At 51.2% G+C, this 27,233-nt stretch overlaps 1 protein-coding gene across 3 annotated transcripts in view; it reads right to left on the minus strand.

Moving 5' to 3' along the window:
- The window catches only part of LOC134345477 (unconventional myosin-VIIa-like), a 218,210-nt gene that overhangs the window by 61,272 nt on the left and 129,705 nt on the right, over positions 1–27,233 (minus strand). For all 3 annotated transcript variants that reach the window (XM_063046193.1, XM_063046192.1, XM_063046195.1), the window contains exons 29-35: positions 20,407–20,580; positions 13,942–14,169; positions 11,309–11,473; positions 7,971–8,088; positions 7,143–7,269; positions 6,243–6,412; positions 3,470–3,657 (exon numbers count right to left, since the gene is read on the minus strand). In XM_063046193.1, coding sequence (XP_062902263.1) covers positions 3,470–3,657; positions 6,243–6,412; positions 7,143–7,269; positions 7,971–8,088; positions 11,309–11,473; positions 13,942–14,169; positions 20,407–20,580 — 1,170 coding nt within the window. The remainder of the gene's footprint in view (positions 1–3,469; positions 3,658–6,242; positions 6,413–7,142; positions 7,270–7,970; positions 8,089–11,308; positions 11,474–13,941; positions 14,170–20,406; positions 20,581–27,233) is intronic.

A 27,233-nucleotide genomic window follows, 5' to 3' on the forward strand; every position in this document is an offset into this window, starting at 1 on the left:
ATTTCCAAGTCATGATGATGTGTGACGTGAAGCGCAACTTGCAGATGGTGATGTCTCCGTGTCCCTTCTACACTTGCCCTCTTTGGGGGCAGGAATCATTCCTTTGGGAGGCACTGTCAGAGTAGCCTGCATGAGTAGGTGCAGTGTGTTTTCTAGATGGCACAGAACAGGAGGAACGCTTGGCCCTGTAACAGTTGGGAAGCAAATATACAGGCCTGTAAAGGGTGGGAGTTCTTGCTGTGCATCAGGGAATTGCTTAGCTCTGTAATGGGAAGGTCCACGTATTGTTCACCGTGGTCAGAAGAGGAGAACTGCGCAAGGAAGGTTTTAAAGTGCCACAGGGGGTGCACCATCCCCAGTAGTAGCACTATCTTCACCATGATGAGGTAAATCCCGGTGGCAAGGGTGATCCCAGGACAACCGGTCCCACATCTTGGCTGCAGGAGGCTGCTGGGTCCTTGGTCTGTTAAGGCCCGCCTATTGTGCAGTGCCAGCACATTGCTTTTCTGTCAGGGTGTGCTCCCTTAGCCTTGTCTCAGCAGACTCGCCAGAAGACAGTGGGGCTGTTTGCCCATAGCTGGGACAGTGGTGGACAGGTGCCAGGGCACATCCACACAGTGGTGAGCCTGCACGCTACGTCTCTGGGGCCCACTGCAGCTCCGAGATCCCCTGTAGTTTAACCTGGGACCGTAAGATACCCAGTTTCCATGTGTGGCCCCGAGGAGGCACTGCAGGAGTCTTGGCGGTGGAGAGGCTCTGTACTGGCAGGAGGAGATTTACACACTCGGCTCCTCTTTTCACCCTCTATTAAGAAGACTAGCCAGCGGCAATAGCTGTAAGCAGAGAGCACTGTGTGGCCATATGATTGTGGCCAAGCTCCATATGAAAGTGCATCCCCCCTTGCAGCTGCAAAATCCCAATAAAAAGCAGCTAAATTGCAACCGCCTGAGAAACACAGAAGCAAGAACTGAGTTTTAACCTATCCTAGCTGAGAAACTAAGGGAGCTGGAACCTTGTCTGAGCTCAGAAAATACCATGGAACAACAGTGGACCTATATCAGCTCTGCGCTCTGTGAGGCAGCAGCCCAATCCATCGGCCATAAGAGCAGGAACCATCAAGACTGGTTTGACAATAACTCAGACACCATCCACAACTTGCTTAAGGACATGCACAAAGCACACCAGGCAACTTCAGATAACCCGTCATCCACCAGCATCAGACAGCACTGGCAGGCAGCTCGGAGGAAAGTGCAAAAGGCAATACGGGCCGTACAAAATGAGTGGTGGACTGAAAAGGCACATGAAATCCAGTCCTTTGCCGATAATAATGACATGCATAATTTTTACAATGCTGTCAAAACCATCTACGGCCCAATAAATCGATGCGTTACTCCCCTGAAAACAGCAGATGGTCTAACACTTCTGAAGAATCAGAATACCATTCTGCTGAGGTGGGCTGAGCATTTTAACACCCTGCTTAATCAGGACTCTGACACAGACCCCACCATCCTGGACGAACTGCCTGAACTTCCTCCTATCCACGACCTCAGTCTACCACCAGCCTTCCAGTAGGTTCTATCAGCTGTCCATTCCCTTAAGAACAAAAAGTCCCCTGGCACTGATAATACCCCTGCTGAGTTACTGAAGAACGGAGGGTAGATGTGTATATGCACCCTCTACCAGTACATCACCAAGGCCTGGACTGATGAGAACATCCCACAGCAATGGAAAAATGCAAACATCGCTGTCATTTATAAGAACAAAGATGACAAGTCATTCTGCGGCAATAGTAGTGGCATATCACTCCTTTCTGTTGCCGGAAAGGTCCTGGCTAAGGTGATGCTTCAGAGACTCATCAGCAACATCACCGAGTCAATGCTACCTGAATCGTAGAGTGGATTTAGGAAGAACAGGAGCACGATTGACGATTGACATGATCTTTACAGCCCGGCAGCTTCAGGAAAAGTGCTGGAAGCAATATCATGACCTGTTTATGGCCTTTGTCGACCTCTCCAAAGCATTTGACACTGCAAAGAGAGCTCTTATGGGATGTCCTCCTTAGGTTTGGCTATCCCAGTAAATCTGTTAACATCCTCCACCATTTTCACGATGGGATGACTGCTCGGGTGACCATAGGAGGACAAGAGTTCAAGCCCTTCCTTGTACACACAGGAGTGTGTGCTAGCGCCAGTGCTCTTTAACATCTTCCTCTTGTGTGTTACCAAGCTTCTCCACAACGAGATTGAAGAGTGCAGCAGTATGGCAGTGGACGTCAGATTAGATGGCAACCTCTTTGACATCAGGAGACTCCACGCAACCACCAAACTCTGCAGAGAGCGGGTCCTGGAGCTGCAGTATGCAGCCGACTGTGCTCTTGTGGTCCATACTCCGGAGGATCTTCAGACTGTCCTTGCTGTGGCGGTGAGAGCGTACAGCAGGATGGGGCTGACTGCCAATACCACCGAGACAGAAGTGGTTTGTCAATGGAGTACCAGTGTCCCACCCACTCTACCTTCCTTCACTGTTGGTGACGAAAAGCTGTCAGTAGTGCCATCTTTCAAATATCTGGGGAGCATTTTCTCTGAGGATAGCGGCATTGACAATGACATCCAGAGCCACATTAAACAGGCGTCAGTTGCCATTGGGAGACTTCGGCGTAGAGTCTTTCAGAACAGGAGCCTTCGTCCCTCCACAAAGGTCGCCGTATACCAAGCGGTCTGTGTCACCACCCTCCTTTATAGCTGTGAAGCTTGGGTAACCTACAGCCGTCACATCAAGTCCTTGGAGCGCTTCCACATAAGCTGCCTCCAGCGCATCCTGGGAATTACCTGGTGTGAGAGGGTGCCTCACACTGAAATACTTGTAAAGACCAACTGCAAAAGTATTGAGGCCATGATCACCCAGCGTCAGCTGCAGTGGCTGGGGCACGTGATAAGGATGCCCCCATGTTGGCTACCCCGCAGAGTATTATACAGCCAGCTACATCATGGTCGATGCTCAGCTGGAGGGCCGAAGAAGCGCTATAAGGATCAGATGAAGAATGCTTTAAGGAAGTGCAAGATCAGACCTGAGGACCTGGAGGATGTTGCTGCTGACCGTACCACTTGGTGACAGCTGTGTAGGGACTGGGTTTGTATTCTGGAGATGGAAAGAACAACCAGAAGACAGCAGAAGAGAGCCAGGAGAAATGCAGCCATGGCTGCCACCACTACTACTACATATACATGTCCCACCTGCAATAGAGCTTGTGGGTCCAGGATAGGACTGTATAGTCATCAAAGATCTCACCGTTAAAGGAGTGGACATCGTCATCGGATTTTGATGGACAACCAGAGAGAGAGAGAGAGAGAATGGGAAGGGCAATGCTCCCCAAACACGACAAAGGGCAGGGCCTCAGCCAAGAGACGGTGGCCAGTACGTAGACCCAGAAGGAGCTCATTTCTATACAAATACTAATGAGCCAACATACCAGCACATCTGTTGAAGGTTTCTCGAGGATAGGAATGATGTAGACAGACGCCAGGAAAATACTTCCCCTCTGTCTCGTACGCTCATTCAACCCCTGAACCCAGCTGTGATCTTGAATCTGAGTATTCTCCTCAGTTTTCAACAGCTTGATCAAATCTCCCTTTTCAAATTTTAGGAAGATGGGGTCATCTGGAAAAGAAAAATGTGACAGAAAATTAAACTTTGCACTGAAGAACGTAAAGGGTTTTATTCTAAAGACAAACACCACAGAGTACAATTAAACTGTAGAGTCAGACACTACAGAAACACCATAAGACAATAGGGTCGACAGAGAGATACAGTTAAATTACAGGACAAGACATCATAGAGGTACGACTAGACTGTAGGGTCAGACGCAATCGAGATAGAATTAGACTGTAGGATCAGACACAATGGCAATACAATCAGACTGTAGGATCAGACACAATGGAAATACAACTAGACTGTAGGGTCAGACACAACGGCAATACAATCAGACTGTAGGGTCAGAACAATGGCGATACAACCAGGCTGTTGGATCGGGCACAATGAAGAAACAACCAGACTGTAAGGTCAGACACAATGGAGATACAACTGGACTGTAGGGTCAGACACAATGGAAGTACAGTTAGACTGTAGGGTCAGGCACAACAGATGATCATTAGACTGTAGGATCAGACACAAAAGACACATAAACTGTAGGGCCCAACAGAATAGAGTTACAGTTAACCTATAAGGACACCCTCTGTAGCAGAACAGTTAGATTGTGGGGTCTGATACTATAGAAATCTGGTAGAAAACAGTATTGTTGATGAACAGATGAAGGAACAAATCTGATAGATATTTCAGTGTTTAGACCTCAGAAGGAAGACTTTTATTAATATAGTGTTTTACATAATCTCAGGATGTTTGAAGGAGCTTTGCAGTTAAGTCCTCTTGAAGTATCCTTTGGTATTTAATCTCCATCATCTTCCAGCCTGAAGCAGACCCTTCCTTTTGTTCCTCCATTCACCCACCACAAATTCATCTGCCTCGGTCTTAGGAACATAAGATCAATCAGTTTCTTAATGAAATCCGAACATGAAATGTCCACTATTTGCTGAGTTCATGGCTGAGCTGTGACCTCAAATGGCCTTTGCCTTGTAAATCCTTTCACCTTTGGTTAATAAAATATTATCAAGGGCATTTAAAATTTACAACTGGTTTCGTATCAATTGATAACCTCAAACTTTATTTAAAGTTGGATACATTTCTTAACTTCACTCAGTAATGTAGATTCCGAAAGTACATACTGAGCAGCAATAAGGGGAGGGTAATGATATGTGGAGATGACAGATTAGTATAAATTGTTTCTTGATTATTGGCATGAATATAGGCTGAAGAGCCTTTTCCTTGACTCTGAAACAAACAATGCAGAAAGCCTGGAGGAAATAAAAGTGAAGTTGGCGGTTATGGGGGTAGGGGTGGGGGCAAGGGATGTTCCTGAAGAAAATTAGTGGGTAAACCCCCTGTAATGAGAAAGAGCATTGTAACCTCTGTGTGCGGAAAGAAGATGTGGTTTAATGGAGGAAGGAAGTGATATAGGCATTGAAAAGGAAGGATATGAAGGAGAGGAGGTGTTATACAGTGAATCATAGTGAACTGAGATATGCAGCACAACAAAGGGGATCTGGGAATACAGATCTTAATTCCTTGAAAGTGGCATCAAGGGTAGATAAGGTCATTAAGAGAGTTTTTGGCACACTGGCCTTCATAAATCAGAGTATTGAGTACAGGAGTTGGGATGTTATGTTGAAGATATGAAAGAATTTGGCAAGGCCTAATTTGAGTATTGTGGCAGTTCTAGTCACCTGCCTGTAGGAAAGATATCAAAAGCATTGAAAGAGTACAGAGAAAATTTACAAAGATGTTAATTTATATAATTTATAAAGTTAGGATTTAATTTCATCGAGCATGGAGAATGAGAGAATATTCAAGAGAGGTATACAAAATTACGAAGAGTAAGATAAGGTAAATGCAAGCAGACTTCTTCCATTGAAGTTGGGTGAGGCTAGAACTAGAGGTCATAGGTTAAGGGTGAAAGGTGAAATATTTAAAAGGTATCTGAGGGGGATCTTCACGCCAATGGTGATGAAAGTGTGGAACAAGTGGCCAGTGAATATGGGTTTGATGGCAACATTTAAGAGAAGTTTGGATAAGTACATGGATAGAAGGGGTATGGAGGACTATTGCCCAGATTTGGGTCAATGGGACTAGTTCAGCATGGACTAGAGAGGCCAAAGGGCCTGTGTCTGTGCTGAGGCACTCCATGACTCTTATCATTCTAAACTGAAATGACTACTAACAATAGCAAAATCACTAGTCCCACGCACAATTAATCCAACACTTATAAAAGAAGTAGGAAATAAACTTCATTCCTTCAACACCCTTTGCTCAGGTGTGAGGCTGAAAAACTGCTGTACTGGTGAGAGGTAACTTATTGGACAACTAAAGTTCTATGGATTAGCGGAAATCAATATTTGGAAAGGATAGGTTGATCAGAGAAAGTCAGCGAGGATTTATTGAGAGAAGTTAATATTTAACCAACTTCATCAAACATTTGGAAGAAGTAACAATGAATTAGCCCAGCAGATTTTAGCTATTGGATAACTCTTGCTTCTTTACTCTGCACAATCAGGGAAAAGGCTTGGTCTGTAGACAAAGTTGTCAGGTGCTTTTGAATGGCGCCAGGGAATTGGTGTAAATGCTTACCGTACCTTGTTTGGGACTGTTGAGCAGTGCCACCGCATACTCCGACCTCACCTTCAGACCGTTGAGAAACATCATGAGCAAATCAGCGATGTCGGCAGCGTGCCCAGATGTGAGGGTACACTCCTCACCCTGCAGGGTGCTCACAGTCACACTTTGCCCAAACAGCTTCGAAGCTCTGTGTGGAACAGCCATGTGTTGGAGGTTACAAAACACTGCAAGCCAAATACTTATTGGCAGAGTTGACAGACACCAGCCACATCAAAGTAAGTGGAGATCTCAGCTCACACCGGGTCTTGTCCAGGAAGCCCAACATTTTTGCCCATTGTTCCATTTCCAACCCAGCTCCTCACCAATCGGCTTCAGCTGACTGCCCCGGGCTTATACAATACTCCTGTGACCACAAGAATTGTTCCATCCTGTTACCACAACCACCTCCCTCCACACTGACCCTTGCCAGCTGGTGGCTGCACTTACATCAGCTCACTGAAATGGCTGCCAAAAAGTTGATATGCTTCAATCCTCCCCTCCTTCCTCCTTCATAGTGTGACCTCCCCAACCTCAACATGATCTCCACCCTCAGCTCAACCTCTTACTGTAGTGACCTTCAACCTCATGCAACCTCCACCCTCTCATGACCTTTACACTTCTGTGAACTCTGCCCAACAGCCCGATCCCTGTCCTTGGTCTGACTTCAGCCCAAACACCAATCCAGATCCCAGAGCACTGAGCTGTAGAGAAGAAGAAAGAAGTAACAGATAGGGTTTTAAAGCCTCAGCCAACACCAGTGGCAGATGTAGCTGATGTGGGAGGACAGAAGAGGAGGGTGAGGAGCATTCCAAATGGAGGGAGTTGCAGGAGTGAGGGAGAATATACTGCAAGGGAAGCCCATTTTCTGGAGCTCTGACCTGTTTGTATTCACTCCGGTGATCTCCGGGAAGGAACGTTTCCACAGGACTCTCTCAGTCTTGTCCACAAGGCTGAGGCCAAGCCAGTTGACAGCAACCACCAGCTTGTTTGGGACGTGGGTGGGCCCTGGAAGTGAATGGCACGTGAGTGAAGCGACAGCCCAGCCTACCTGCCCACGGTCCCTGCCAAAGGCTAAGGACATCCACCACGGTCCTGTTGGTCTGCAGTTCCTTCCCTCCTCCCCGTGTCATTGACTCTACGTACCAAGAGCAGGGGCAGCTTGGTGACACAACCCTTTGTTCCTCCCCCCAGCATGTCACTTGGGTGTGGGTGACCAGGGATTGCCCAGGTCTGTCCTGCAGGGACAGCAGAAACATGGCTCATGGCTGCTGTCCCATCTAAACCACGGACTCACACAGGTTAGCCAGCGAGTCACACCACACAGCAAACATACTTCAGCCATCTGCACCATGCTGACCATCCAGCATCAGTTTACACCCGTCGTATTTCATTCGCCCCCCCCCATTCCCATCAAATCCCCCCGATTCCACCACTCGCCTACACACTCAGGGCAATTTAACCTATGAACCCACACGTCCCTGGGATGTGGGAGGAAACTGGAACATCCAGGGAAAACGGACGTAGTCACGGGGAGAAAGTGCAAAACCCACACAGAGAGCAGCTAAGCTCAGGATTGAACCTGGGTCTCTGGCACTGTCAGCGCGCTGTACTGCAGGCGTGTACACACGCGCACAGAGACATATGCACTTGCATAAATAGAGTGTTACACACATCTTCACATTCATAGCCATTCCCACACCCAGTACCTGAAAACTTTGCAGCTTCAAAAAACCTGGAGAACAGCAAGGGCCACTTCATGCGGACAAGGTCTACCAGCTGGGCCTTGAGAGAGAAAGGGTCCGGTTTCTCGGTGCTGAACAACCTCTGTCACAAATAGTCGAGAGATCAGTGATGAATCACACACACGTAGAGACAGATAATTAATTGCAATGTTGAACATAAACCTCTAACAGGATACTGTCTGTTGAGAAGTGACTTTGCAGTCAGCCAGAATGTATGCAGCCATTGAAACCATTTGGGTCCAGTAAACCGATGAGTCCCTCATAGACTGAGCCTCAGGGGAGTATATATGCGTGTTGATGTGCCTGAGAGTGTGTGTGTATGTGATCATGCCCTGTGTGTGGACCTGTATGTATCTGGCTCTGTATCTGTGGTGATCTGGTTGTCTATATTTTTGTGTATCCATGCATGCTAAGGTGTCCCTGTACCTGTGAGTATATCTATGTATGCATATTTGTGCGTTATCCTTTTGCATCAGTGTACTGTACATATGTGTATCTGTGAGTGTGTGGATCTGTCTATATGTGTGTGTGCTGATGTGTGTGTGTTGGTGCATGTATCAGTATATATAAATGTAATACATAATCATATGTATCCATGGATGGGCATCCATTTGCCTGTGTCTGTGTGTTCATGCGTGTGCATACATATCTGTGAGAATTTATCAACATGTGTCCATCGCTCTTTCACCTGTACCTATGATACCTGCTATATATCACTTTTGCGTGATATGTCGATGGCTTGGATGAAGGAATTGATGGCTTTGTGGCCAAGTCTGCAGATGATATAAAGACAGGTGGTGGGGTAGGAGGCATTGAGGAAGTAGGGTGTATGCAGATAACAAACAGATTGGGGGAATGGGCAAAGAAGTGGGAGATGGAATTTATTGTAGGGAAGTGGATGGTCATGCACTTTGGAAGAAGGAAAAAAGGCATAGACTATTTTCTAAATGGGGAGAAAAAAAATCAGAGGTTCAGGAAGACTTGGGAGTTGTCGTGCAGGATTCACTAAAGGTTAATTTGCAGCTTGAGTCGGTGGTGAGGAAGGCAAATGCGAGGTCAGCATTCATTTCAAGAGGACTAGAATATAAGAGCAAGGATGTAATGCGGAAGCTTTATAGGGCATTGGTCAGACCGCACTTGGGAGTACTGAGAGCAGTTTTGGGCCACTTATCTATGAAAAGATGTGCTGACATTGGAGAGGGTCCAGAGGATATTCCTAAGAATGATCCCAGGTATGAAAGTATTAACATATGAGGAGTGTTTGATGGCTCTGGGCCAGTACTCACTGGAGTTTAAAAGATGAGGGGGGATCTCATTGCAACCTGTCGAATATTGAAAGGTCTGAATAAAGTGGATGTAGAAGAGTGTTTCCTATAGTGGAGGAGTCTAGGACCAGAGGCACATCCTCAGAATTGAGGGATGTCCATTTAGAAAAGAGATGAAGAAAGTTTCTTTAGCCAGAGGGCTGGCAAATCTGTGGAATTCAGTGCCACAGATAGTTGTGAAGGAAAAATCATTGTGTCTATTTAAGGCAGAGGTTCATTAATCAGGGAGTCAAAGATTATGGGGAGCAGGTAGAGAATGGGGTTCAGAGGGATAATAAATCAGCCATAATGGAATGGCAGAACAGACTCAATGGGCTGAATGGCCAAATACTTCTCCTATGTTTGTGTGTGTACCTCCTGTACCTAATAAAATGGCCACTAACGTATGTTCATAATCTTCTGCTACTGTAGCCCATCCAGTTCAAAGTTTGATGTGTTGTGTGTTCAGACATGCCCTTCTGCACACCATTGTTGAAATAGTTGGTACTTGAGTTCCTGTCACCTTGCAATCTGCTTGAACCAGCCCAGCCATTCTCCTCTGACCTCTCCCATCAATAAAGCATTTTTGCCTACAGAACTGCCACGCACTGGATGATTTTTGTTTTTCACTCCACTTTTTGTAAACTCTAGAGACTGTTGTGCATGAAAATCCCAGAAAAATCAGCCGTTTCCGAGATACTCAAATCACCCCCACCAATAATTGTGCACCCGCAATTATCCTATGGTCAAAGCCGCTTAGATCACATACAACCCCCGACCTTTTTATTCTGGTGTCTTTTCCTTTCCTTTCCAATTCTAATGAAGGATCTTGGTCTGAAACATTGACTGTTTATTCATTTCCATAGATGCTGCTTGGCCTGCTGAGTTCCTCCAGCATTTTGTGCGCGTTGCTCTTTTCCATTCTGATGTTTGGCCTGAGCAACAATTGAACCTTTTGACCACGTCTGCATGCTTTTATGTATTGAGTTGCTGCCACATGATTGGCTGATTAGATATTTGCATTAACGAGTAGGTGTACCTAGTAAAGTGTCCATGGCGTATGAGTCTGCATTGCTGTGTGTGTGCGTTTAATTCTGTGAGAGCCTGTACACGTGTGTGTACAAGTATGCTGATGGTGGCAAAGGACACAGTAGGTGAGGGAGGGAGTGGAGTTGCACTCCTGTCCCTCCCATCTGCTGAATATGTGCATGCGCCAGGCCAAATGAAGTGCCCACTGAGTATATGCTCATGATATTCTGTTCCACGTCAAGGTTTTATGTGTTTTATGTTCGGAGGTGCTCTTCAGCACACCACTCCCCAGGCTGTCCATTCTCCTCTGATCTCTCTCACTAAGGAGGTATTTCCCAGCCTCCATAACACGTGGTTCCCATAATATGCGGTCCTGTAGCCTACAGTCACTGTGCGTTAAAGAGCCACAGGGAGCAGTTGCCGATATCACTCCACTGCACCGGAACCACCCAGGAGTTATAGCCTATACAGTGGGCAGCTGACCCATCTGTCAGACATGTGAGCAGGTACCTTACATCTGTCTACGGGCACAACCCCATCCGCTCTGACACCTTCCCCTGCAGGCGGACTAGTAGCGAGGCTGCAACACTGCAGCAGGTGTGCACCAGACACAGTGCAGCAGCAGTGAGCTGCTGGGGTGTTCACCAACTCTATTGTGATCTGGGTGTGAAAGGCAGTGCCTTTGTGAAGGTGAACTTACCCCACCTCTGCCCATTGGCTGGCAGATTCCCATGACCCTTGACCCACCCATTCCAATCAATAGGAATGGTTCCTGAATTACCCAAACTCAGTTTGCTTGGCATTTCTGGGAGATACTGGAACATTCCTGCAGATAGAGCCTGAGGAACTGACAGCACTGGAGAGCTGTGTCCTGTTCCAATTGTTGCATGGTTGTCAAGCAACCAGCTTTCATTTCTCCCAGTTACTCCCAGGAATAAACCTCTCTGGAGAATAAAGTTCCTTACTCACCTTCACTGATTCCGTGATCTGTTGACTCCATTCCTCTGGGGATCTGTTCTGTAAGAGTTTGGTGGAGATACAAGTTCGGACAACCTCCAGCCCCTCCTCAGCCTCAGCACCCACTCCAAACCTTGTGTAGTAATGTTTGGCAGCGATCTCCACCAGCTCTTCCTCCTGCGCGTTTGTAACGACACCAGTTAACCAGCCCGATCACCTCCTGGTAAGCCGCAGAGCCCCACCCAGATAATCAGATACCACTGCTCACACGCTCTCCCAGCTGATCACACTAAGTAGTCTGCCATAGAAGGAAGGAGTAAATACTAACTAGTGTTCTAATACATCGTTCTGCTTGGCTTCCTGTGACCCTTGACCCAGCCTTAACCGCGGACAGAAGCAGCCGGCCTTTCTGAGTGAGGTTCGACTGAGATGCAGGGCGATACCTTGACATGGGCTGGTAAGTGAAGAGTATGCACTTGGGCCAGGGTAAGGGTAAATGCAAGCAGGCGCTTTCCACCGAGGTTGGGTAAGCCTACAACCAGAGGCCATGGGATAAGGGTGAAAGGTGAGAAGTTTAAGGGGAACATGAGGGGAAACTTTTTCACTCAGTGGGTTGTGAGAGTGTGGAAGGAGCTGCCAGCACAGGTGGTGCATGTGAGCTCAATTTCAACGTTTACGAGAAGTTTGGATAGGTAGTTAGATGGTGGGGGTATGGAGGGCTATGGTCCCGGTGCAGGTCGATGGGAGTAGGCAGTTTAGATGGTGTTGGCATGGACTAGATGGGCCAAAGGGCCTGTTTTTGTGCCATACTACTCTATAACCACACACAACCGGGCACTCTAGTTTCCTCCCACATACCAAAGTTGTGCAAAGAAGCTTACATGTTTTAAGCAGGCAAATTGAATGTTTCTAATGCAGAGCTTGTGTTTCATTCAACAGCCAAAACCTAAATTAAACAATGAAGTAAGTGGTAATAAAATACTTTGCTTTATGCAAAGAATGCTCTTGAATCACTTGATTGTAAAACTTAACATTGCTTACTGGCAGCCACCATATCACGTAGAATCCTGCCTGCTGACGGTATGTTTCCAGTGTCGAGCGGTTGTGTTTCACTCAAATCAATGAAACAACTGGCGGTTTACTGGCTGGTTAATTGGATACTAAGGGTACGTCCACACTACGCCGGATAATTTTGAAAACAAAGCTTTTTCTCTTCCTTTTGCCCTCCCGTCCACACTGAGCCGGCGTTTTCAGCCCCCGAAAATGGAGATTTTCGAAAACACTCTCCAGAGCGAATAAATCTGAAAACGCTTAATATCCGGCATAGTGTATATGGGGTAAACGGAGAGATTTTAAAACGCTGTCATGACAACACCACAACAACAATACTTTTTCTGCTTCTGCTTGGTACTGCGCAAGCTGTTATAACGCGCAGTCAGTGTGAACGGCGTGAGAGTTAAATTGTAAAGTGAGCTTTTTTGACTATTTAAAAACACTGTCATGACGTGCCAGAACAGATGTTCGTTGTTTTCTTGAACGCCACCACCTAACAATTTCAGAACAGACAGACGAGACTGAAGCCAGAAGGGTTAGAAATGTACTCATCAAGTACTTTGACCCAAAGCTTACTGAATAAATACGTATACTACCTTCGCCCTGTTTTCTGTCCTTGCTTGTATGAAGGTAGTTTACCTATTTATGCAAGTACTTCTCTGACAATAGATGTGTAACAGCCTAATGTAACATTGTATGGAAATACAAGATTACGCTGATGCAGACGTTTTATGCATTTAACAAGGTGCTTTATTAATGCAACAGAGGTAGTCAGTTTTTCAATGTTCGTCGTCAGCTGGGTCGTACTGTCCGTGAACTCCCTGTCGGTTGCCTCCATACGCTCCAGTATTTGTTTTTTTTAAGTTTTAAGTCCTCCTGCGCGAGAGCCAAGAGCAATTCCTTTAAAGTTTTTCTACTCTGTAACTAGACAAATGCCCACTAAGTATACCGTTTCCTCTTCGCTTGTTTTCTGTGTGTCCTGCGCATGCCCAGTAAGAGGAGATTCACCCAAATATCCGTCTAATGTGGACGGAGATATTTTGAAAAACGCTTAGTGTGGACGCCTGTCGTTTTTACTCGAAACCGGCATTTTCAAAATTATCCGGCATAGTGTGGACATAGCCTAATTACCCTGCATACATAGGAAAGTGGTGGGAATTGTTGGGAATGTGGGGAGAATAAAATGAGGGATTGCTGAAGATGGGTGTTTTATAGTCAGCAAAGACTAGATGGGCCAAAGGGCCTACACCATGCTGCACCTCTTGACTCTGTGACTGAGGTTCAGTAAGAACTTTGGGGAAGCAGAAGATAAGTTTTAGCCTTGGAGTCAAATGGTGGTAAAGCACAGCTGAGCAATGAGAACCCCTCTAAACTAATCGCATGTACCAGCACACAGACCATGTTTTTCTCTGCCTTGGTAACTCAAGTGCAGGACCAGACACTTAAATGTTGTGACAATCTCTGCCTCCACCCACGTGCTCACACAGCACCTTCCACATTCCAACCAGCTGCCGGTTTTTGTAACATGTTTAGAAGACACTGCTGATAATGAGATGCTAATTACATAGTACATAATTATCATGATTCCCTACCTTTTCAAATAGATATTCTCCAAACCGAATGCCGCGAAGGATCTGCTGGTAGATGAGGTCTGTGCTGACTGGGTCCTCGTTGCAGTTGTGCCAGGGCGTGAAGATCTCCTTGCGGAAGAGCAGGCGCCAGGCTGCGTGGCGCTCCTGCCCACCTTGCCTTTTCACGTACTGCTCACACTGCGATATGGCATCCATAATGTGATCGGAACCACTCCCGAGAGACGAGACCTAGCAGTAGGGTGTGGGGGGGGGGGGAAAGAGAGAGGCAGGTCAGAGGATAACCACTCCACCCCCATCAGCATTCAAAACGCTGGAAGAACTCGGCGGGTCTGTCAGGAGGAATGGACATCTGATGATTTGGGTTGAGACCCTTTTTCAGAACTGAATGGACTGAACTCCACCTGGCACCTGCCAGCCCTTGCCCCATCTCTCCCTTCCACATTGGCTATCCTCCCTCTTCTCCCAGTCCAGACGAACGGTCCTGACTCAAAGTATCGAATGTAAGCCTCCCTCTACACACGCCGCCTAACCTGATGAGTTACTCCAGTATTTTGTGTATTGCTCCAGGTTCCATCACCTGCATTTTCTTGTGGCTGCAGTTCTGTCTTGTCCCACTCACTGAAACCATCAGCCCAAGCAAACTGGACTAATCCAGCCCAAACACCAGGACTGGCAGTGAACACCGGACACACCTACGGGCAATAGTTCAGACTAAAGACCAGCAGCAAGAGGAGGTGTCCGAGGGGTGAATGAGTTGAAACCATGAAGCCACTCAGAATGGCAACAGGCACTTTGGCCCATCATGTCCATGCCGAACATCAATCGCTCATTTACACTAATCCCAATTGATTCTCTACGTTCCAATCAACTCCCCAACCCGCACCCCACCCCCGGGTTCAACCACTCAGCTACACACGCAGGGCAATCGACCTACAAACTGGGGGTGGGTAGGAAACTGAAGAAGTTGGGGGAACCCATGTGGTCACCAGGAGAACATGCAAACTCCAAACAGACAGCAGCAGAGGCTGGGATCGATCTTGTTTTTTGGAGCTTGGAGGGGAGCGACTCTAATGTGCAGATGTCATAATGTGGTGAATGTGGGAGGAGAAAGGAGCTGAATAGAGGAACAACGGGCAACAGTAACTGTTTGGAAATGCCTCATTTTCTAAAACATTTTCTATCACATACGGCAATTGCAAATTCCCAATGAAATACTCTCAAAGCTGCTGATTGAAAACGGACTGTCTGTTTGAGCAAAGTAATGGGTTATAATGATAATGATCATGGGTTTGAGGGATATTGCCGGTCAAAACTCAGGGTCACCTCTTCTGCCATGGGACCTCTTACTCCCACTGGAGATACAACCAGGCCTTGTACTTAATTCCTCATCTGAAAGTCTGAAAGGTTGTATGGGTTAGTAATTGGCTTATCATTGTCACATGTACTAAAGCACAATAAAAATCTTTGCTTGCCATTCACATAGACCATTCCATACATAGTGCATTGAGGTAGTTATTGACTGCAAAAAAAATGGGGGTGCTGCACATGTTCCTATTGACATTAATCCTCGAGAGGGTTCAGCGCTTCAAGTTCCAAGAAGTGAACATTACCAATAGCTTGTCTTGGTCCAACTACATGGATGGCATGTTCGAGAAAGCACCTCTATTTCCTCAGGAGGCTAAAGCTCTGCACATTACAGAAACCAGTCTTCCCTCAGTGGATTCTCTGTACACGACTCACTGACGTTAAAGTAGCCAACATAATCAAAGGCACCCACCCAAACTCGATATTCTCTCTTCTGCCCTTCCCATCAGGCATAAGATACAAAAGCCTGAAATACACACCTGCAGGCTCAAAGGCAGCTTCTACCACATTGCTATGACTACGAAATGGGCCCTCAGTATGAAACCTCACAATCTAACCCATTATGGCCTTGCACCTTACTGTCCACCTGCACTAAACTTTCTCTGTAGCTGTAACACTATTCTGCATTCTGTTATTGTTTTCCCTTGTACTACCTCAACCACTGATGGGATGAAATGACCTGTATGGATGGCATAAAACAAAGTTTTTTCACTCTACCTTGGTACATGTGACAACAATAAACCCACTTACCAATTTAGTTAAAAGAAAATAGAATGCAGAATATAGAGTTACAGATACAGATACAGTCAGTGGACACTTTACTCAGTACCTCTTGTACCTAATAAATTGGCCACTAAGTGTATGTTCATGATCTTCTGCTGCTGTAGCCCATCCACTTCATGATGTGCTTTTAGAGACACTCTTCAGCACACCACTGTTATAATGTATGGTTATTCGAGTTACTGTCACCTTCCTGTCAGCTTAAACCAGTCTGGCCATTCCTCGTTGGCCCCTCCAATTAACAAGACATTTTTGCCCACAGAACTGCCGCTCATTGGACTTTCAAGCAGCACACATTAAAGTTGCTGGTGAACACAGCAGGCCAGGCAGCATCTGTAGGAAGAGGTACAGTCGACGTTTCGGGCCGAGACCCTTCGACAGGACTTTCTGGACTCATTGGCCGTTTTTTTCTGTTTGCACCATTCACTGTAAACTCTAGAAACTGTTGTGCATCAAAATCCCAGGAGCTCAGTAGTTTCTGAGATACATAAACTACCCTGTCTGGTACCACAATCATTTTACAGTCAAAGTCACTTATATCGCATTTCTTCCCCATTCTGATGTTTAGTCTGAACAACAACTGAACCTCTTGACCATGTCTGCATGCTTTTATGCATTGAGTTGCTGCCACATGATTGGCTGATTAGATATTTGCATTAATTAGCAGGCGTACCTAATGAAGGGGTCACTGAGTGTGGATAAATGAGGTGAAAGAGCCTCATAGACTGCGAAATCAAAAGATCATCTTTTCGTGCATTAGAAGTCTGTTTAAGAGTTTGGGAAGTGAGGTAGAAGCAGTCCCTGTCTCGCAATTCCTCCGTCTCCGCCGCATCTGCTCTCAGGATGAGGCTTTTCATTCTAGGACGAGGGAGATGTCTTCATTTTTTAAAGAAAGGGGCTTCCCTTCCTCCACTATCAACTCTGCTCTTAAACGCATCTCCCCCATTTCACGTACATCTGCTCTCACTCCATCCTCCCACCACCCCACTAGGAATAGGGTTCCCCTGGTCCTCACCTACCACCCCACCAGCCTCCAGGTCCAACATATTATTCTCCGTAACTTCCGCCACCTCCAACGGGATCCCACCACTAAGCACATCTTTCCCTCCCCCCCCCTGCATTCCGCAGGGATCACTCCCTACACAACTCCCTTGTCCATTCGTCCCCCCCATCCCTCCCCACTGATCTCCCTCCTGGCACTTATCCGTGTAAGCGGAACAAGTGCTACACATGCCCTTACACTTCCTCCCTTACCACCATTCAGGGCCCCAAACAGTCCTTCCAGGTGAGGCATCACTTCACCTGTGAGTCGACTGGGGTGATATACTGCGTCCGGTGCTCCCGATGTGGCCTTTTATATATTGGTGAGACCCGACGCAGACTGGGAGACCGCTTTGCTGAACATCTACGCTCTGTCCGCCAGAGAAAGCAGGATCTCCCAGTGGCCACACATTTTAATTCCACATCCCATTCCCATTCTGACATGTCTATCCACGGCCTCCTCTACTGTAAAGATGAAGCCACACTCAGGTTGGAGGAACAACACCTTATATTCCGTCTGGGTAGCCTCCAACCTGATGGCATGAACATCGACTTCTCTAACTTCCGCTAAGGCCCCACCTCCCCCTCGTACCCCATCTGTTACTCATTTTTATGCACACATTCTTTCTCTCACTCTCCTTTTTCTCCCTCTGTCCCTCTGAATATACCTCTTGCCCATCCTCTGGGTCACCCCCCCCTTGTCTTTCTTCCCGGACCTCCTGTCCCATGATCCTCTCGTATCCCCTTTTGCCTATCACCTGTCCAGCTCTTGGCTCTATCCCTCCCCCTCCCCCTCCTGTCTTCTCCTATCATTTTGCATCTCCCCCTCCCCCTCCAACTTTCAAATCCCTTACTCACTCTTCCTTCAGTTAGTTCTGACGAAGGGTCTCGGCCTGAAACATCGACTGCACCTCTTCCTACAGATGTTGCTTGGCCTGCTGCGTTCACCAGCAACTTTGATGTATGTTGCCTGAGTCTGGTGGTGGGTAGTTTCAAGCCTTTATATCTTCTGCTCAATGGGAAGGGAGAGAAGAGAGAATGTCTCGGGTAGGCGGTGTACTTGATTACGATGGCTGCTTTTCCAAGCCAGCAGGAGGTGTAGATGGAGTCAATAGAAGGGACCCTTGCTTGCATGATGGACTGGGCTGGATTCACAACTCTCTTAGCCTTGGTAGTTACCCTACCAAGTTGTGATGTGGTCATATAGAATTCTCTCTCTCTCTCTCGACGATCAGTCCATTGATCACTTTCATCTTTTGGGTCCCAGCCAGGAGTGTGAATGACCCTGGGAGAGTCATGCATGTGAAGAACATGCCTTAAATATGAGCTGGATTGGGAAAGAGCTGTTTGCCAAAAAAAAAGGACAAGGACCTATTTAACCATTCCAGGTTTTAACTTTACACATTATAAAGTATGTCATGGTTAATTAAAACAGAAAATACTGGAAACACTCAACAGGTCAGGCAGCATGTGTGGAGGGAGGAAAGGTTAATATTTCAGATCCAGGAAAGTCTGTCTTGTGAAGGGTTTAATGTTTCAGAACAAGACCTGGGCTTTGCTGATAAGGACAAGCATTTAATTACCCATCTCTACTTGCCTCTAGAAGGGGGGGAGCAACCTTCTTGAACTGCTGCAGTCCCTGGGGTGTAAAAATACACACTATGCTGTGAGGGAAATGGTTCCAGGATTTGACCCAGTGATGGTGAAGGAACGCGATATATTTTCAAGTCCAGAGGATATGTCGCTTGCAGGTTAACTTCCAGGTGGCAGTATTCCTATGTTTTCACTACCTGTGTCCTCTAGCTGGTAGAGATTGTGGGTTTGGAAGGTACTAACAATGGGGTCTTGGTGGGCTGCACTACAACCCATAGGTAGTACAAATTGCTGCTGCTGTGTCAGTAGTGCAGGCATATGGGAGAGACCGTGATCAGAAAGACAGGTCTCCCAGGATGAGGCTATCCCATTGCGCTTCCGGTGTGCTGATGCCTGTGATGTCCCCAAAGGTGGGATACTGTACTGCAAAAGTTGTGGTAGTAGGAGACGGCATTTGTTCGGCCTCTAGTTTTAAAAAAATGATGGTGGAATGAATGAATAGAGGTGTATGGGGTTCCTATCAGGTGGGCTGCTCTACATGTATGGTGTTTAGCTTCTTGGGTGTTATTGAAGCTGCATTCATCCAGGCAAGTGGACAGTATTCCATCACACTCCTGACTTGAGCCTTGCGGGTGGTGGGCAGGGTTTGGAGAACTAGGAGGTGAGTTACTCACCATAGGTTTTCGAACCTCCGACCTGCTCTAGTAGCCACAATGGCCACTCCAGATCTGTTTCTGGTCAGTGGGAACTCCCAGGGCATTGACAGAAGGGGAATTCAGTGATAGTAATTCCAATGAATGTCGGGGTGGGAGTGGTGATAGCTGGATCCTTTGTTAGGTATTGGCCTTGGCTGGTACTTGTCTGCCACCTATCTGCCTAGGTTGGCCGGATGTCTGCATTTGGACAGAGTGACAATGAAGAAATAGCAATATATTTCCACACCGGCTTGGAGGGTGGACAGCGTTCACATGCACTTACTGTCTTGCCCACCTGTGGTGGACGTCATGGGTTTGGGTCGTAATAACCCTAATGCACAGACAATGCATTCTCACCTCTGACGCCATTCTATTTTGCACTTTCTCCAACAGCTCTGTCCTTTCCAAGTGGGTGACTAAGGGCAAAGATCAATCTAAAAAACATCTGTATGAAGTTGTACAGGTGTGGAATCAGAGGACCCATCATAAACAGAACCAGCGGCCCACTGAGAACACACCAGCCATCACAAATCCACTGACACCAATGACTGGATTTCCAGGAAAGCAAGGACAAGGATTTCATGTTCTCAGTGTCATTTAGTTATTTGCACAACATGTAGTTTTCATAAAATCTATTGTATTTCTTCATTTTCCAGTGAATGCCTGCAGGAAGATGAACCTCAAGGTAGCTTATGGTGACATACACGCACTTTGATGATAAATTTTCTTTGACTTTTGACTTTGAAACTCAGTCTGGCACAATGATGGTCAGTTCCAAACTGTGTACATCAAGTCATAGCATCAGATCGGTCTCTGAAGTCAAACCTCAGAGAGGTCTCGTGGTGTCATGGGTCCTCCCCTAACTTCAACTCCACTTTCCTCCCCACCCCTCTGAACCTCCAGTGGCCTCCCCAACAAAGCCATCCACAACTCCTTACACACCTTGCTGTGCACAACTGGTCTCAGAGGAGCAGGTGGCCCAGTAACTCACCTTCTGGTACATAGCGATGTAGATGGAGAAGCCGAAGGAGTCAGTCAGTCCGATTTTGCTAGCAAGGGTCTTACACAACTCATTGGCTGTGGTAGCAGAGTCAATGCAGATGGAGTAGCTCAATGTGCTCATCAGCATCACAGTCACCTTCATCGGTTGCTTTGTCTTGGATGCCTGTCAGAAACAGGAAAAGCAGACTTTGTTTCTCAATCGCCAGCCACAAAATACAATGGTCCATAGAGTCAGTCAGTCCATAGAGAATTCCTGTCCTCAATAACTGTCCATGTGCCAAGGCCTGTCTGCACTCTGCCTGCAGCAGAATTCTCTCTCCACGTACGCTGTTTGACCTGCTGAGTGTTTCTAGCATTTCCTTTATTTTGGATTTCCAACATCGAGATTTTATTTCTCACATTTGCTTCTGTCTGCCTGGAAAGTGATAGTTATGCACAGGAAGCCCACCCCCATATGTAGTGTGTATATGGGGCTGTGGGTCGAGTGTGAGAGAGGGAGAGGGGGAGAGGGGGAGGAGAGGGAGAGAGGGAGAGAGGGGGAGGAGAGAGAGAGAGAGGGGGAGGAGAGGAGAGAGGGAGAGGAGAGGAGAGAGCGGGAGGAGAGGAGAGAGGGAGAGAGGGAGAGGAGAGGAGAGAGAGAGAGAGGGGGAGGAGAGGAGAGAGGGAGAGAGGGGGAGGAGAGGAGAGAGAGAGAGAGGGGGAGGAGAGGAGAGAGGGAGAGAGGGGGAGGAGAGGAGAGAGGGGGAGGAGAGGAGAGAGGGAGAGAGGGGGAGGAGAGGGAGAGAGGGGGAGGAGAGGAGAGAGGGAGAGAGGGGGAGGAGAGGGAGAGAGGGGGAGGAGAGGAGAGAGGGAGAGAGGGGGAGGAGAGGAGAGGAGAGAGAGGGAGAGGAGAGAGGGAGAGAGGGGGAGGAGAGGAGAGAGGGAGAGAGGGGGAGGAGAGGAGAGAGGGAGAGAGGGGGAGGAGAGGAGAGAGGGGGAGGAGAGGAGAGAGGGAGAGAGGGGGAGGAGAGGAGAGGAGAGAGGGGGAGGAGAGGAGAGAGGGAGAGAGGGGGAGGAGAGGGAGAGAGGGGGAGGAGAGGAGAGAGGGGGAGGAGAGGAGAGAGGGAGAGAGGGGGAGGAGAGGGGGAGGAGAGGAGAGAGGGAGAGAGGGGGAGGAGAGGAGAGAGGGGGAGGAGAGGAGAGGAGAGGAGAGAGGGAGAGGGGGAGGAGAGGAGAGAGGGGAGGGAGAGGGAGAGAGGGAGAGAGGGGGAGGAGAGGAGAGAGGGGAGGGAGAGGGAGAGAGGGAGAGAGGGGGAGGAGAGGAGAGAGGGAGAGAGGGGGAGGAGAGGAGAGAGGGAGAGAGGGAGAGAGGGAGAGAGGGGGAGGAGAGGAGAGAGGGAGAGAGGGGGAGGAGAGGGAGAGAGGGGGAGGAGAGGAGAGAGGGGGAGGAGAGGAGAGAGGGAGAGAGGGGGAGGAGAGGGGGAGAGGGGGAGGAGAGGGGGAGGAGAGGAGAGAGGGAGAGAGGGGGAGGAGAGGGAGAGAGGGGGAGGAGAGGGGGAGGAGAGGAGAGAGGGAGAGAGGGGGAGGAGAGGAGAGAGGGAGAGAGGGGGAGGAGAGGAGAGAGGGAGAGAGGGAGAGAGGGGGAGGAGAGGAGAGAGGGAGAGAGGGGGAGGAGAGGAGAGAGGGGGAGGAGAGGAGAGGAGAGGAGAGAGGGGGAGGAGAGGAGAGAGGGAGAGAGGGGGAGGAGAGGAGAGAGGGAGAGAGGGGGAGGAGAGGAGAGAGGGAGAGAGGGGGAGGAGAGGAGAGAGGGAGAGAGGGGGAGGAGAGAGGGGGAGGAGAGAGGGGGAGGAGAGGAGAGAGGGGGAGAGGGGGAGGAGAGAGGGGGAGGAGAGAGGGGGAGGAGAGGAGAGAGGGGGAGGAGAGGAGAGAGGGGGAGGAGAGGAGAGAGGGGGAGGAGAGGAGAGAGGGGGAGGAGAGGAGAGAGGGGGAGGAGAGGAGAGAGGGAGAGAGGGAGAGAGGGGGAGGAGAGAGGGAGAGAGGGAGAGAGGGGGAGGAGAGGAGAGAGGGAGAGAGGGAGAGAGGGGGAGGAGAGGAGAGAGGGAGAGAGGGAGAGAGGGGGAGGAGAGGAGAGAGGGAGAGAGGGGGAGGAGAGGAGAGAGGGAGAGAGGGGGAGGAGAGGAGAGAGGGGGAGAGAGGGAGAGAGGGAGAGAGGGGGAGGAGAGGAGAGAGGGGGAGAGGGGGAGGAGAGGGAGAGAGGGAGAGAGGGAGAGGAGAGGAGAGAGGGAGAGAGGGAGAGGAGAGGAGAGAGGGAGAGAGGGGGAGGAGAGGAGAGAGGGAGAGAGGGGGAGGAGAGGAGAGAGGGAGAGAGGGAGAGGAGAGGAGAGAGGGGGAGGAGAGGAGAGGAGAGAGGGAGAGGAGAGGAGAGAGGGAGAGAGGGGGAGGAGAGGAGAGAGGGAGAGAGGGAGAGGAGAGGGAGAGAGGGAGAGAGGGGGAGGAGAGGAGAGAGGGAGAGAGGGAGAGGAGAGGGAGAGAGGGAGAGAGGGGGAGGAGAGGAGAGAGGGAGAGAGGGAGAGGAGAGGAGAGAGGGAGAGAGGGGGAGGAGAGGAGAGAGGGGGACGAGAGGAGAGAGGGGGAGGAGAGGAGAGAGGGAGAGAGGGGGAGGAGAGGGAGAGAGGGAGAGAGGGGGAGGAGAGGAGAGAGGGAGAGAGGGAGAGGAGAGGAGAGAGGGAGAGAGGGGGAGGAGAGGAGAGAGGGGGAGGAGAGGAGAGAGGGGGAGGAGAGGAGAGAGGGAGAGAGGGAGAGGAGAGGAGAGAGGGAGAGAGGGGGAGGAGAGGGAGAGAGGGAGAGGGGGAGGAGAGGAGAGAGGGAGAGAGGGGGAGGAGAGGGAGAGAGGGAGAGGAGAGGAGAGAGGGGGAGGAGAGGAGAGAGGGGGAGGAGAGGAGAGAGGGGGAGGAGAGAGAGACAGAGGGGGAGGAGAGGAGAGAGGGAGAGAGGGGGAGGAGAGGAGAGAGGGGGAGGAGAGGGAGAGAGGGGGAGGAGAGAGAGACAGAGGGGGAGGAGAGGAGAGAGGGAGAGAGGGGGAGGAGAGGAGAGAGGGGGAGGAGAGGAGAGAGGGGGAGGAGAGGAGAGGAGAGAGGGGGAGGAGAGGAGAGAGGGGGAGGAGAGGGAGAGAGGGAGAGAGGGAGAGAGGGGGAGGAGAGGAGAGAGAGAGAGAGGGGGAGGAGAGGAGAGAGGGGGAGAGGGGGAGGAGAGGAGAGAGGGGGAGGAGAGGAGAGAGGGAGAGAGGGGGAGGAGAGGAGAGAGGGGGAGGAGAGGAGAGAGGGGGAGGAGAGGAGAGAGGGAGAGAGGGAGAGGAGAGGAGAGAGGGGGAGGAGAGGAGAGAGGGAGAGAGGGGGAGGAGAGGAGAGAGGGAGAGGAGAGGAGAGAGGGGGAGGAGAGGAGAGAGGGAGAGAGGGAGAGGAGAGGAGAGAGGGGGAGGAGAGGGAGAGAGGGAGAGAGGGGGAGGAGAGGAGAGAGGGGGAGGAGAGGAGAGAGGGGGAGGAGAGGAGAGAGGAGAGAGGGGGAGGAGAGGAGAGAGGGAGAGAGGGAGAGGGAGAGAGGGGGAGGAGAGAGAGACAGAGGGGGAGGAGAGGAGAGAGGGGGAGGAGAGGAGAGAGGGAGAGAGGGAGAGGGGGAGAGGGGGAGGAGAGGGAGAGAGGGAGAGAGGGGGAGGAGAGAGAGACAGAGGGGGAGGAGAGGAGAGAGGGGGAGGAGAGGAGAGAGGGAGAGAGGGAGAGGGGGAGGAGAGGGAGAGAGGGAGAGAGGGGGAGGAGAGAGAGACAGAGGGGGAGGAGAGGAGAGAGGGGGAGGAGAGGAGAGAGGGAGAGAGGGAGAGAGGGGGAGGAGAGGAGAGAGGGAGAGAGGGGGAGGAGAGGAGAGAGGGGGAGAGGGGGAGGAGAGAGGGAGAGAGGGGGAGGAGAGAGGGAGAGAGGGGGAGGAGAGGAGAGAGGGAGAGAGGGAGAGAGGGGGAGGAGAGGAGAGAGGGAGAGAGGGGGAGGAGAGGAGAGAGGGGGAGAGGGGGAGGAGAGAGGGAGAGAGGGGGAGGAGAGAGGGAGAGAGGGGGAGGAGAGGAGAGAGGGAGAGAGGGGGAGGAGAGGGAGAGAGGGGGAGGAGAGGGGGAGGAGAGGAGAGAGGGAGAGAGGGGGAGGAGAGAGGGAGAGGAGAGGGGGAGGAGAGGAGAGAGGGAGAGAGGGGGAGGAGAGGAGAGAGGGGGAGGAGAGGAGAGAGGGAGAGAGGGGGAGGAGAGAGGGAGAGGAGAGGAGAGAGGGAGAGAGGGGGAGGAGAGAGAGACAGAGGGGGAGGAGAGGAGAGAGGGGGAGAGGGGGAGGAGAGGAGAGAGGGGGAGGAGAGGAGAGAGGGAGAGAGGGGGAGGAGAGAGGGAGAGAGGGAGAGAGGGGAGGAGAGGAGAGAGGGAGAGAGGGGGAGGAGAGGAGAGAGGGGGAGGAGAGGAGAGGGGGAGAGGGGGAGGAGAGAGGGAGAGGAGAGGGGGAGGAGAGGAGAGAGGGAGAGAGGGGGAGGAGAGGAGAGAGGGAGAGAGGGGGAGGAGAGAGGGAGAGGAGAGGGGGAGGAGAGGAGAGAGGGAGAGAGGGGCAGGAGAGGAGAGAGGGAGAGAGGGGGAGGAGAGAGGGGGAGGAGAGGAGAGAGGGAGAGAGGGGGAGGAGAGGAGAGAGGGAGAGAGGGGGAGGAGAGAGGGAGAGGAGAGGGGGAGGAGAGGAGAGAGGGGGAGAGGGGGAGGAGAGGAGAGAGGGAGAGAGGGGGAGGAGAGGAGAGAGGGGGAGAGGGGGAGGAGAGGAGAGAGGGAGAGAGGGGGAGGAGAGGAGAGAGGGAGAGAGGGGGAGAGGGGGAGGAGAGAGGGGGAGGAGAGGAGAGAGGGGGAGGAGAGGAGAGAGGGAGAGAGGGGGAGGAGAGAGGGAGAGGAGAGGGGGAGGAGAGGAGAGAGGGGGAGAGGGGGAGGAGAGGAGAGAGGGAGAGAGGGGGAGAGGGGGAGGAGAGGAGAGAGGGGGAGGAGAGGAGAGAGGGAGAGAGGGGGAGGAGAGGAGAGAGGGAGAGAGGGGGAGAGAGAGGAGAGAGGGAGAGAGGGGGAGGAGAGGAGAGAGGGGGAGGAGAGGAGAGGAGAGAGGGGGAGAGGGGGAGGAGAGGAGAGAGGGGGAGGAGAGGAGAGAGGGAGAGAGGGGGAGGAGAGGAGAGAGGGAGAGAGGGGGAGGAGAGGAGAGAGGGGGAGGAGAGGAGAGAGGGAGAGGGGGAGGAGAGAGGGAGAGAGGGGGAGGAGAGGAGAGAGGGAGAGAGGGGGAGGAGAGGAGAGAGGGAGAGAGGGGGAGGAGAGAGGGAGAGGAGAGGGGGAGGAGAGGAGAGAGGGGGAGAGGGGGAGGAGAGGAGAGAGGGAGAGAGGGGGAGGAGAGAGGGAGAGAGGGGGAGGAGAGGAGAGAGGGGGAGGAGAGGAGAGAGGGAGAGAGGGGGAGGAGAGGAGAGAGGGAGAGAGGGGGAGGAGAGGAGAGAGGGAGAGAGGGGGAGGAGAGAGGGAGAGAGGGGGAGGAGAGGAGAGAGGGAGAGAGGGGGAGGAGAGAGGGAGAGAGGGGGAGGAGAGGAGAGAGGGAGAGAGGGGGAGGAGAGGAGAGAGGGGGAGAGGGGGAGGAGAGGAGAGAGGGGGAGGAGAGGAGAGAGGGAGAGAGGGGGAGGAGAGGAGAGAGGGAGAGAGGGGGAGGAGAGGAGAGAGGGGGAGGAGAGGAGAGAGGGAGAGAGAGGAGAGAGGGGGAGGAGAGGAGAGAGGGGGAGGAGAGGAGAGAGGGAGAGAGGGGGAGGAGAGGAGAGAGGGAGAGAGGGGGAGGAGAGGGAGAGAGGGGGAGAGGGGGAGGAGAGGAGAGAGGGGGAGGAGAGGGAGAGGGGGAGGAGAGGAGAGAGGGGGAGGAGAGGAGAGAGGGGGAGAGGGGGAGGAGAGGAGAGAGGGAGAGAGGGGGAGGAGAGGAGAGAGGGGGAGGAGAGGGAGAGAGGGGGAGGAGAGAGGGGGAGGAGAGGAGAGAGGGGGAGGAGAGGGAGAGGGGGAGGAGAGGAGAGAGGGGGAGGAGAGGAGAGAGGGAGAGAGGGGGAGGAGAGGAGAGAGGGGGAGAGGGAGAGGAGAGGAGAGAGGGGGAGGAGAGGGAGAGAGGGAGAGAGGGGGAGGAGAGGAGAGAGGGAGAGAGGGGGAGGAGAGGAGAGAGGGGGAGGAGAGGAGAGAGGGAGAGAGGGAGAGAGGGAGAGAGGGAGAGGAGGGAGGAGAGAGGGGGAGAGGGGGAGGAGAGGAGAGAGGGAGAGAGGGGAGGAGAGAGGGAGAGAGGGGGAGGAGAGAGGGGGAGAGGGGGAGGAGAGGAGAGAGGGGGAGAGGGGGAGGAGAGGAGAGAGGGAGAGAGGGGGAGAGGGGGAGGAGAGGAGAGAGGGGGAGAGGGGGAGAGGGAGAGAGGGGGAGGAGAGGAGAGAGGGGGAGAGAGGGAGAGAGGGAGAGAGGGGGAGGAGAGGAGAGAGGGAGAGAGGGGGAGGAGAGGAGAGAGGGGCAGGAGAGCAGAGCGCGAGAGAGGGGAGGAGAGAGGGAGAGAGGGGGAGGAGAGGAGAGAGGGGGAGAGGGGGAGGAGAGGAGAGAGGGAGAGAGGGGGAGGAGAGGAGAGAGGGGGAGGAGAGGAGAGAGGGGGAGAGGGAGAGGAGAGGAGAGAGGGGGAGGAGAGGAGAGAGGGAGAGAGGGGGAGGAGAGGAGAGAGGGAGAGAGGGGGAGGAGAGGAGAGAGGGAGAGAGGGAGAGAGGGAGAGGAGAGAGGGGGAGAGGGGGAGGAGA

This window comes from Mobula hypostoma, chromosome 4 (assembly GCF_963921235.1).
Source record: "Mobula hypostoma chromosome 4, sMobHyp1.1, whole genome shotgun sequence".
NCBI classification, from domain to species: Eukaryota; Metazoa; Chordata; class Chondrichthyes; order Myliobatiformes; family Myliobatidae; genus Mobula; species Mobula hypostoma.